We start from the raw sequence: 12,661 nt of genomic DNA, 5'->3' as shown, positions 1-12,661 counted from the left end.
CAGGAAATGGCAAAGGTTTTAAAGCTCCTGCAAGGAACCCAGGACAAAAATCGGACAGATTTTTTGTTTATACTACAGTTGACAAAGTAACAAGAAAACAAAGCAAATATAAAACAGCCAACTGGCCTTGAGAGCTAAACTATGGATAGTTTAGCTAGACAGATACAGATGAAATCCTTCTCAAATCCTTCTCATTGGGAATTTCTCTGTAGCAGTTCGTGTAATCATTTCACATTAGTGGAATCACATTATGTATGCTATGCTCTGACCTCCTCTTTTAGAAAGCCCTATTATGGTCTCATGATGGCTTGCAACAACCAAAAACTGTCCACAGTTTTTAATAGCTACGTAGTATTCTGTTGTATGTACCTATATGCCATTGTTTATTTCACCAATTCTCCATTCATAGTTTGTTTATTTTATATAAGCAATACTATAATATATAATTATATATGTTATACATAATTATTTTCTTAGGATTAATTCCTAGAAGTGAAATTAATGTCTCAAAGGATAGGGATACAACATATTTTAATATTAACCACAAACTGTTCTTCTGAAAGGCAGTATCAGTTTACCGTGTCTTCTTTGCAAAGGCAATCTCACCACTGTAGGGTTTTTTCAATCTTCTTAATTTCTCTGAGGTTCAATAGTTTTCATATATTTTTTTGGTCATTTTTGTTTTGCGAATTGCTTGTTCATGTCATCTGCCCATTTAGCTTTTAGTCAGCAGATTTGGTTTTCATTGGCTTGTAATAACTCTTTGTATATTAAGAAGTATTAATTATCTGTCATCCAACTTAGCAACTGAATAACATATGTTACAGGTATTTTTCTCTGTTTTTTCATTTATTTCAGCCTGTTGAGTTGTGATCAGCCTATTGTCCTATAGGGTTAATTTTTATGTGTTTACATTTTTGTGGCATGCTTAAAAAAATTTCTTCTATTCCTTATTCTAAAGACTTTCACAGACATTTTCTTCATATTCAAAAATAAAAACCACATTATTAGTTTCAGTGTTTTGAATGTCTATAGGAGAAAGAATTTCTGGTTTTTATTTTATGAAATTCTTTATCATCCTGAATTTGTTTGAGGAAACCTGTTTTTCACTCTGGACTTATTGATCTTATGACAGACACTTTTTTCTGTTTTTCTCTTAAGTAAAATAAATGAGTAGATTCACATCATCAATCCAGAAGCCAGGTCTGCCACAAGCCTTGGTTGTTTGTGATGGACAGTTTGAGAAGCTTTATAAATGTGTTCATTTTGTTTCTTTTCTTTATGGTGTAAAAAAGCCTTTCAGACTGCAGTTTTGCTTGCTCTGGTGACTATTGAGGGTAGTATTCCAAGATTTTCATTGTGTAATTTATTTTCACAATTATCAACAATTTCTGTTGTGAGCATGTATTTTTTTTTTCCAGTTTTATTCAAAAATAATTGACATACAGAATTATAAAGTTGAAGGTGTCCAACATAATGATTTGACTTACATCATGAAATTAGTATCAAGTAGGTTTAGTGAATATCCATCATCTTATACAGATGCAACATTAAAGAAGTAGAACAAATTTTTTTCCTTGTGATGAGAATTCTCAGGATTTATTCTCCCTTGCAACTTTCATTTATGATGTACAGCAGTGTTAATTATCTTGATCATGTTGTACATTACATTCCTAGTACTTATTTATCTTGTAACTGAAGTCTGTACCTTTTGGCTACCTTCATTTAATTCCCTCTCCCCCCACCTCCTACCTTTGGTAACCAGAAATCTGATCATATTTTCCTATGCGTTTATTTGTGTTTAAAGTATGATTGACCTACAACACTGTTAGTTCTTGGTACACAACAGTGATTCTGTGTTTCTATATATTTCAAAATGATCTCCATGATAAGTCTGGTTGTCTTCTGTCACCATGCGAAGACCTTACATAATTACCGACTGTATTCCCTATACTGTACGTTCATACCCATGACCCCCTCCCGCCTCCCTTCTGGCAGCCGCCGGTCTGTTCTCTGTATTTGTTACTGTTTCTGTTTGATTAGGTTTGTTCATATGTTTTGTTTTTAGATTCAGCCCATAAGTGAAATCGTACAGTATTTGTCTTTGGTTTATTTCACTTAGGATAATACACTGTGCTGCTGCTGCTGCTGCTGCTAAGTCGCTTCAGTCATGTCCGACTCTGTGTGACCCCATAGACGGCAGCCCACCAGGCTCCGCCGTCCCTGGGATTCTCCAGGCAAGAACCCTGGAGTGGGTTGCCATTTCCTTCTCCAATGCATGAAAGTTAAATGTGAAAGTGAAGTCGCTCAGGTGTATCTGACTCCTAGCGACCCCACGGACTGCAGCCTACCAGGCTCCTCCATCCATGGGATTTTCCAGGCAAGAGTACTGGTCTAGGTCCATTCATGTTGTTACATAGGGCAAGATTTCATTGTTTTTTTATGGCCAAGTAGTAGTTCGTTGTATATATACACCACATCTTTATCCATTCATCTATTGATGGGTACTTAGGTTGCTTCCATATTTGTAAATAATGTTGCAGTGAACGCAGGGGTACATATATCTTACAAGTTGCATTCAAGTTGTCTGGAGAGAGTGGAATGGTTATTATCGGACTTCAGAGATACCACTGAGTTAATGGATTTGGAAAATGGCTCTGGGAACTTTTTTTTAAACTCTCTGGGAGTTGCTGATAACCAGCCAGGTTTAAGAAATACTGCGTTCTCTCCTTTAGTGTTGCATAGTCACCCTTCGATCTGTGGCCTTATTTCTAAGATGAGGAAACCAAGGTTTTATGCAGAGGCTAATAAAACTGCCCAAAGAAACACAGCTAACAATCAGAACCAGCATTCATATTTGGCCTATTTTCTTCAAAAACCAGTACTGTGGCTGTGGTTGGCATTAGACAACACGCTGAAAGCATTATGTGTTGTGCTGAGTGCTTTCCTTAGATGTGTTAGTTCATCACAGCCGACTAGGTATGAGGTATTTTTGTCTTTGTGACGTAACTGAGGCAACGAGGTCAATAGCCTCAGGTCACAAGGATAGCAAGTGGCAGGACTAGGATTCAAACCAGGATTGACACCCAAGAGTTCAGTGTCTGTGCTCTTACAGTTTCATCTGTATTGGCCACAAACTCTGTATCTAGATTTAGATTTGGAAATTGCCACTCTAGAGATGGTGGCTGAATTCTTGATGTGAGTACAATTAAGGCACCAAAGATTGAGGCTTTCATAATATCCACTGGAGGATTGGGAGTGGTTGGTAGGGTCACATGGTGAAGTCGCTCAGTCGTGTCCGACTCTTTGCGACCCCATGGACTATAGCCTACCAGGCTCCTCTCTCCATGGGATTTTCCAGGCAATAGTACTGTAGAGGGTTGCCATTTCCTTCTCCAGGGGATCTTCCCCACCCAGGGATCGAACCCGGGTCTCCCCCATTGTAGCAGATGCTTAACCATCTGAGCCACCAGGGTCACATGGTACCAAGGTTAAAAACAGCAGCCAGGGCTTCCCTAGTGGTCCAGTGGTTAAGAATCCACCTTGCAATGTAGGAGACACAAGTTCGACCCCTGGTCCAGGAAGATCCCATGTGCCACAGGGCAACTAAGCCTATGTGCCATAACTACTGAGCCTGTGCTCTCGAGCCTACGCGCCACAGCTACTGAAGTCCGAGCACTCGAGAGCCCGAGCCCTGCAACGAGAAAAGCCCCTCAGTGAGGAACCTGCGGGCTGCCACTGGAGCCCCCGCTGGCCACAGCCAGAGAAAGCCCACATGCAGCGACAAAGACCCAGCACAGCCAGAACTAAATAATACTACTTTATTTTATATATATATTTTTAAAATAGAAACAGTAGCCAGAGCGCAAGACCAATTAGAAAATAAGAGTTGGCCTAGAAGAGTGAGCAAAATGCTCCAGGGCTGGTAAACATGTTTGAGCTTTCATACTAATCAAGACATGAGCTCACAAAACAACTTGGGTTTCATGAGAAGGACATGAGTAACACTTTCAAATCTATACTAGCTTCCTGCTAGTATGTATTTAAATAATGTAAATAAACAATTTGAGGAAATTCCTCTAACAGACATATGGTAAGTTGGCTTGGAGTGTAGCAGGATGGCGCGACATGGCAGCTTTCCAACACAGTGGGTGAGGGAGAGCCCTGGGTCAGGCCACCCCGTTCAGATTTCAGCTCCACCACTTTCTCGCTCTGTGACCTTAGACAAGTTGCTTAATCTTTTGATGCCCTTATTTCCTGATTTTCAAAATGGAGATAATGCTAAAATTTACTCCGTTTTTGTAAGGATAGAGTTAATCTTTGTGAATCTTGAGCTTATCCTTGAAAAGGTGCTAGAACATTCTGCATGCTAGAGTGTAGAGCTCACTGTTAGCAGTTGTTACTGATGTTACCTGTTGACGGCCTCAGACCACACCTGTGTACAGGTATCCATGCTTTTACTCATTTTTTGTTCAGTTCATTTGTTATGAGATGACACTGACTGGTTTTTTGATATCAGTGTAGTGTGTGTGAGTCGATGAGTCATGTCCGACGCTTTGCGACCCCATGGAATGCAACCCGCCAGACTCCTCTGTCCATGGAATCCTCCAGGCAAGAATACTGGAGTGAGTTGCCATTCCCTTCTCCAGGGCATCTTCCTGACCCAGGGATCAAACCTGAGCCTTCTGCATTGCAGGTGGATTCTTTACTGTCTGAACTACCAGGGAAGCCTTTTTTGATTATTCATACTTATTTGAAAATTTTATTGCTTAAGATTGATGCCAAAAAGAAAATTAAAACCAAACTCCCTGCAGGTTAATTTAAGTGATTACTTTGGCACCTAGTTGTGCTTGAATTTGGAATTTGATGCTTTTGTATCGTTCTTGGAATCAGTCCACACATCCTATTAGATCTGTGATTTATTCTCATCTAACTTGTGATGCAGGAGAGTTCACTTAAATCGTGAGACATAATTGTCTAGATGCGCAAAGACCTTGGCGATATAGTGATGTCTGAAGACAGTTTTGTTTAAAATGATTTTTTGTTAGTGATTACTGATGGGTTTAAGGTCATGATTGTTATATTTCTGAAAATTTACTCTGTGTATTTATAGTCTAAGATCCAATGCAAGAAGAAAAGCTGTAATACAGGCTGTGGAATTCCATACTCTGAAAGAGTCTTTAGGGACGATCTGATTTGACTTCCTCTTTGCATAGACGGGGAAAATGCAGGCAAGAGAGTTAAGTGACTTGGCCAAAGTCCTAGAGCTTAGATAGCTAGCAGAAAGGTGAGGCCTGAGCTCAGGTCTTCAGTCTCCAGTCCGAGCTTGTCTGCCACATGCTTTTGTTATCATCTGACCCAAACAGAAATGGATGGGAAATAAGAATGTAATGTAAATCGGTTCTCTTATTAGGATTCAGCCTCTTTTTGGTAGGTCTGTGAAACTTAACTCTGTGAGCCTATCTACAGGGACAGAATGGCCTGTGAAGCATTTAAAAAATAAACTTTATAGGGAGAAAAAATAAATAAATAAACACTATAGGGAGATATATTTTAAATGTTCTTATTAATATTTTATTTTCATAAATGATCTAGTATTTCTGTATGTAAGGGGAAAACAAGACTAGAAGGACTTTTCTTTGGGTCTTTCTCTCCTCTTAATAGAAAATACAGATAAATTTCATTCAAACCAAAAGATAAGAAATACCTCTTGGTAGAAGAAGATTACAACACATTGGTTTTCATTTTTATATGTAGTTTAGGTTAATTAGGAACCTTTTAAAATTGAGTGTACTGAAGCTTTAATGTTTGCGTAAGTTGGTTAAGCAATTTTAATTAAAATGTATCTGTATTTTGGGATCAGTTACTCCAAGATTAATGAGGCCTAGTCGTGGTGCCTCACATGTTATGCACACTCAATAAATATTAGTTTGGAAATTAGGAAATACTTTTGTATTCAGAGTCTTGTATGTATTATAACATCTTAGATTCTCAAATCTGGGGATACTCAGCCATATCAAATATACTAGTTCAATTTTTTAAAGTTTTTTATTTTGGTTTGATCTCCTTGCTGTCCAAGGGACTCCCAAGAGTCTTCTCCAACACCACAGTTCAAAAGTATCAATTCTTTGGCCTTCAGCTTTCTTTATGGTCCAACTCTCACATCCATACATGACTACTGGAGAAACCAAAGCTATGACTAGACGGACCTTTGTCAGTAAAGTAACATCTCTGCTTTTTAATATGCTATCTAGCTTCGTCATAGCTTTTCTTCCAAGGAGCACATGTCTTTTAATTTCATGGCTGCAGTGATTTTGGAGCTCAAGAAAATAGTCTTTCACTGTTGCCCCATCTATTTGCCATGAAGTGATGGGACCAGATGCCATGATCTTAGTTTACTGATTGTTGAGTTTTAAGCCAACTTTTTCACTCTGCTCTTTCACTTTCATCAAGAGGCTCTTTCTTTAGTTCTTCTTCGCTTTCTGCCATAAGGGTGGTGTCATCTGCATATCTGAGGTTATTGATATTTCTCCTGGCAATCTTGATTCCAGTTTGTGCTTCATCCAGCCCAGCGTTTCTCATGATGTACTCTGCATAGAAGTTAAATAAGCAGGGTGACAATATACAACCTTGACGTACTCCTTTTTCTATTTGGAACCAGTCTGTTGTTCCATGTCTGGTTCTAACTGTTGCTTCTTGGCCTGCATACAGATTTCTCAGGAGGCAGGTAAGGTGGTCTGACATTCCCATCTCTTTAAGAATTTTCCACAATTTGTTGTGATCCACACAAAGGCTTTAGCATAGTCAATGAAGAAGAAGCAAATGTTTTTCTGGAATACTCTTGCTTTTTCTATGATCCAACAGATGTTGGCAATTTGATCTCTGATTCCTCTGCCTTTTCTAAATCCAGCTTGAACATCTGGGTTCTCGGTTTGCATACTGTTGAAGCCTGGCTTGGAGAATTTTGCGTATTACCTTGCTAGCGTGTTGAGATGAGTCAATTGTGCAGTAGTTTGAGCATTCTTTGGCATTGCCTTTCTTTGGGATTGCAATGAAAACTGACCTTTTCCAGTCCTGTGGCCATTGCTGAGTTCTCCAAATTTGCTGGCATATTGAGTGAACCACTTTAATAGCATCGTCTTTTAGGATTTGAAATTCCAGCTCAGCTGGAATTCCATCACCTCCACTAGCTTTGATTGCAGTGATGCTTCCTAAGACCCACTTGACTTTGAACTCCAGGATGTCTGGCTCTAGGTGAGTGATCACACCATCCTCTCATCTGGGTCATGAGGATCTTTTTTGTATAGTTCTTCTGTGTATTCTTGCCACTGTCCTTCATTGTGCCCATCTTTGCTTGAAATGTTCCCTTGGTATCTCTAATTTTCTTGAAGAGATCTCTAGGTTTTCCCATTTTATTGTTTTCCTCTATTTCTTTGCATTGATCACTTAGGAGGGTTTTCTTATCTCTCCTTGCTATTCTTTGGAGCTCTGCATTCAGATGCATATATCTGTCCTTTTCTCCTTTGCCTTTTGCTTCTCTTCTCAGCTATTTGTCAGGCCTTCTCAGGCAACCAGTTTGCCTTTTTGCATTTCTTCTTCTTGGGGATAGTTTTGGTCACCAGCTCCTGTACAGTGTTACAAATCTCCGTCCATAGTTCTTCAGGCAGTCTGTCAGATCTAATACTTTGAATCTATTTGTCACTTCCACTGTACAAGTGTAAGGGATTTGATTTAGGTCATACCTGACTGGTGTAGTGGTTTTCCCTACTTTCTTCAATTTACGTCTGAATTTGGCAATAAGGAGTTCATCATCTGAGCCACAGTCAGCTCCCGGTCTTGTTTTTGCTGACTGTATAGAGCTTCTCCATCTTCAGCTGCAAAGAATATAATCAATCTGATTTCAGTATTGACCATCTGGTGATGTCCATGTGTAGAGTCGTCTCTTGTGTTGTTGGAAGAGGGTGTTTGTGATGAGCAGTGTGTTCTCTTGGCAGAACTCTGTTAGCCTTTGCCGTGCTTCATTTTGTACTCCAAAGCCAAACTTGCCTGTTACTCCAGGTGTTTCTTGACTTCCTACTTTTGCATTCCAGCCCCCTATGATGAAAATAACACACATTTGAAGAATACAGTATTCGTTGCCTTTGTCTGCTCTTTCCTCATAATTAGGGTGAGGTGTGCATTCTGGATCAGAGTAGTGCGCAGGTGACAGTATGTAGAGGCACTTGGTGGTCATCTGACCCCACTGGCGATATTAACTTCGGTCACCTAGTCATGGGGTTATCTGATTTTTCCACTGTAGCGATATTTTTTCCTCCCTTGTAGTTAATAAGTAGTCTGTGGGAAGACGCTTTGAGACAAAATTTCCCTTAGGTTTAGAATCCTTTATTGATCTTTGCCTGATCCGGTCTTTACCATGATGAATGCAGAAAAGGGTTATCTCGTTCCAACACTCCCTCTAGACTTTCCAGTTAGGCTGTAGCTTTCTCACATGAGCAAGAGCCCTTCTTCTCCGTTTATTTATTATGTATTATCATTGTGGACTCAGTATTTTTTCAATGATTTGTAACTTACTACTATACATAATATTTTGGTGCTTCCCTCGCCCAGATTTGGCTAATAGATGCTCCTTCAAACTGGCTTCTGTATCCTTAGGACAAGCACTCATCAATTTCTCCCCATCTGGTTTGGAGTACTTCTTCGCTTCCTGGTATAATAAAACATTCTGGGTTTATCTTGTACCGATCCTGTCCCAACCATGGCATCTAGTATTCCTTGAGGAACCTGGCTCCTTTCGGGGGAATGGCATTAGACCACTGTCTGGGCACTAGGGGTGCTAACTGCTGCTGGGATGTCTTCTTTTTGGCCCTTTCAGCAGACAAAACTACAAAATACACATAGACACACACACAGATGTTCATAGTTAAAAGTCATGAGTACATACCGTACCTTTCATTTCCATTGATAACCACGGAGTTACTTTTTTGTCTTTCCCATTCCATGTTTGTATGTCCCCTCTTCCATTCTGAGAACTATAACTCCCAGCAGCATCAACAAATCAACTCATTTATTCAATCCTGAAATAAATTTTATTAATAGTCTCAGAATTGTTTCACCTATACTGCTATGGTAAGCACATCTAACAAAGAAAGTCTGGGATTTGTTTGCAGTTCTTTCCTCCTTGTCCAAGACTGAGGGCATCTCAGTCAAATACTGTGTTCATAAGTTACTTGGGCCAGTTCTTATGTTCGTTCTTCCCTTTTCCTTTCCCTGTAGTGCTTTTCCTTTGAAATAAAATTAGGCTCGTTTATTTCCATTTGCTTTCAGTTATAAGCTTCTCCCCATTCCCATTCTTAGCTTTTATGTTTTGAAGATGCTCTCAAAAATCAAAATTATATTTTGATTATATTTATCCTCCATAGTGTTTTAATTTGATTCCTGCCTCCCCTTTTATGAGGGAAAAGATATGTTACTAGAAACAGGGCGTTTATTATACCTATGTTCATTTTTGATATTTAAAATAAATTTTGTCTATTGAAATTAAGATTATAAAGGAATTTAATTTTTGGAAATACACTCTAGGCTCAGTGATTTGTACCTGTGATTCCTGGGGACAGGGGTTCTCCATGATTTTCCCATGCTAGCACACTGGAGTTTATGTCCAGTGTTATCAGTAACATTTGCTCCATGCTCTAGTGATTGGGTGGAGGCTGGAGTGGGGAAGGGACGGGGGTGTCTTCTGGAGCCCATTTGGAGAATGCCTGCTTGCTGTAGAGTTCACAAAAGCAGTAGAACCTCCCAAGTACATTGGTCAGGGAAAATCACAGACCTTTGATACAAAAAACCAGTGACTATGTAGTAAGATAAATCAAGCAAGCAAACACAAAAATTTTAGTTCCAGATTAATGTCAGTGGGGAAAACCACTTTACCGCCTTAAGTGTGCTGCTTCAGATGCACCTTCCTCTGTTGTTTTCCCACAAAGGTGCTTATGTGGGAATTCTGTGGCTTAATTAGATTCTCAGTAGCATGTCTGGAAAGTCACACAACCAGATGATTTATATTCATCCTCTATTTGCCATTTCTAATAACGTGTATATTAGGCTTATAAATCTTTAATCCAGGATATAGCTATGGCATGCCAGCTATAATTTAGCTGGCTGAAAGAACTCAAGGTATCCTGATGGGAAGTGTCATAATATAGCTGTGTTTTCCTCTGTGCTTCAGCCTTAATACAGATCCTGGCAGCTGCTGTAGCTGAGCGAGACGTGGTTTATTTCACCTTTGGGGACTCAGAACTGATGAGAGACATTTACAGCATGCATACATTCCTCACTGAGAGGAAACTGACTGTTGGTAAGTAGGCATGGTTGGTGTCTAGACGGATTGTACACCATCCAGGAGGAGCACTTGCTAACTCTGGATAGATCCTAGTGGATAAGAAAGAATGGAAATGTGACTTCGGTGGAGGTGGGGGACAAGGTCTCAGAGGGACAACGCTTGCAGACCTTATTTTTCTGGCAAAATTTCATCCTCAATATTCAATGAGTATGTCAGCTTATTAAATTAAGGCCAAGATGTTGGAGTTAGTGTCCATTTTTACTTTTGTATGTATGGAAAACTGAATGAGGGGATGGTATTGAAAGGTACATAAAACCTAAGAGGCCTTACTCTGAGTCATGTTTATCAGACAGGCCAGCAGATGCTCCTTCTACTGTGTTTCAGCTGGACCTGGGAGGCCTTCCTGTCATGGGAGCTAAATGTAAAATTAAAGTCGCCATGAACTCCGAAAAGGATGCATGGATGATGTACCATGTATAGCCTGCATATATATACCATGTATATATTATGGGCTAATAAGTAGTTTCTTTAAGGTATTTAAAAATGTTTAGCTTTATATCAGGAAAGCCTTCCAGGCTTATGGACCTCATGCTCTATTTTCAAAAGCCAAATTTGAGCAAATGTTATTTAGGATAGAACTGGGGTGTTCTGTAGTCGATTTATCTATCTACGTATCTTAATGTGCAAACTGGTCTGGCTTTCTGCTCTTCAGGAGAAGTATATAAGCTGCTGCTACGATATTACAATGAAGAATGCAGAAACTGCTCCACCCCTGGACCAGACATCAAGCTTTATCCATTCATATACCATGCAGTTGAGTCTTGTACACAGACCACCAACCAGCCAGGACAAAGGACTGGGGCCTGAGGAGCCAAGTGACTAGACGCTTCTTCCACTTGTGTAACAAGAAGGTGTAACATGTGAACTGACATGATATGCATGTGTATATAACCCGCATTTGTGGGCAAGGATGCAGTCCCTTCCGCCCGTGCAACTGTCAGGACATCTACACCTCCTCCATCCCGACTTACATAGACTGAGACATACTTTGTTTGTTTTTTTTTCTATTTCAGCCCTGATCCTTTTATTTTTCTTTCTTTTGCCCATCAGACTTCTTGTGAAATTTCATCAGAGTTTGTGCTCAGCCTGGCAGGTGTCTTTTTTGATGCCTAAATATACAAATCACCTCTGCAGCTCGCAGATGCCACGGAAGGTGGTGGAACCCTAGGAGCCGTAACTGAGTCCGCTGCAGAGCTCCCCGTGAGCCTCTCACCCCTACCCTGTCATGACTGTGGTGGTGGAGGTTTTCTGATTTTTGAAATAAGAGTTGGGTTTGTTACATAATACGGATCTCCTAGGTTAAGAGTTTTATATTTAAGAATACTTTTCAAAAAGTTATTTTGAGATACCACCTTTATTTGTAATGGTAATTTGCCTGTCCCTTTTCCCCTGATCAATTTTTATTGACTGTTTTTGGAAATTGACCCAAATGAAAGGAAATATGAGAATAAAAGAGTTTCCCAAATGGTGTTTAAAAAACAAACAGGTTCAAGAGACTTGAAGGACCTCGTTTCTTGGGATTTTTTTTTCTTTTTCTTTTTTTGAATTAGGATTATTGTTTGTTCCTTGGTGCTTGAGACATATTCATATAACCAAAGTTTAGGAACTGGGAACTTCATGGTGATTTGTACATATTGAAGTTTCTCTGGTACTCAAAAGTTATGTAGTTAATAAATTTTCATTAACAAGTCATTTGTCAAACTCTTACATCATCTAATATATATATATATATATACACATATGTGTTCTTTTCTTTAAGTGTGTCTACATGCAAGCACATAAAATATAAATAAAACTGGAATTGTGGAAATGATTAGATTTAGGCTTTATTAGGGGCTCTGTTTAAAATCTTTTATTTAAAATTGTGTCCATTTAAAACCGGCAACAAGCATAAATTGTAATGTCTCTCAGAAGTTAAAAAGCCAATGCCAGTTCTGTGCTAATTGAGAGCAGAGTTTAATCATAAAAGCACTTATTATTTCTAAAGAAATTCTAAACCATACTATTGAAGTTCTAGCTTACAGTCAACTGTCAGGAAAAGCTGCTGCTAAGCTGCTAAGTCACTTCAGTCGTGTCCGACTCTGTGTGACCCCATAGACGGCAGCCCGCCAGGTTCCCCCATCCCTGGGATTCTCCAGGCAAGAACACTGGAGTGGGCTGCCATTTCCTTGTCCAATTCAGGAAAAGCTATTGGTGGTCAAATCCTGTTAATAAGGAGTTTTAAGTAGATGGTCCTACACCTGGTATTAATATTGGCAGGGTAAA

At 39.5% G+C, this 12,661-nt stretch overlaps 1 protein-coding gene across 5 annotated transcripts in view; it reads left to right on the top strand.

The window, feature by feature from the left end:
• The window catches only part of PARG (poly(ADP-ribose) glycohydrolase), a 111,651-nt gene extending 99,563 nt beyond the window's left edge, over positions 1–12,088 (top strand). For all 5 annotated transcript variants that reach the window (XM_044942431.2, XM_044942429.2, XM_044942428.2 and 2 more), the window contains 2 exons: positions 10,223–10,351; positions 11,049–12,088. In XM_044942431.2, the coding sequence (XP_044798366.2) occupies positions 10,223–10,351; positions 11,049–11,203 (284 nt within the window). In that variant the 3' untranslated portion in view covers positions 11,204–12,088. The remainder of the gene's footprint in view (positions 1–10,222; positions 10,352–11,048) is intronic.
• The last annotated feature ends 573 nt before the right edge of the window (positions 12,089–12,661 follow it).

This window comes from Bubalus bubalis, chromosome 4 (assembly GCF_019923935.1).
Source record: "Bubalus bubalis isolate 160015118507 breed Murrah chromosome 4, NDDB_SH_1, whole genome shotgun sequence".
NCBI classification, from domain to species: Eukaryota; Metazoa; Chordata; class Mammalia; order Artiodactyla; family Bovidae; genus Bubalus; species Bubalus bubalis.
Note: the sequence above shows the minus strand (reverse complement) of the source record. Positions and strands in the feature narration are given on the sequence as shown.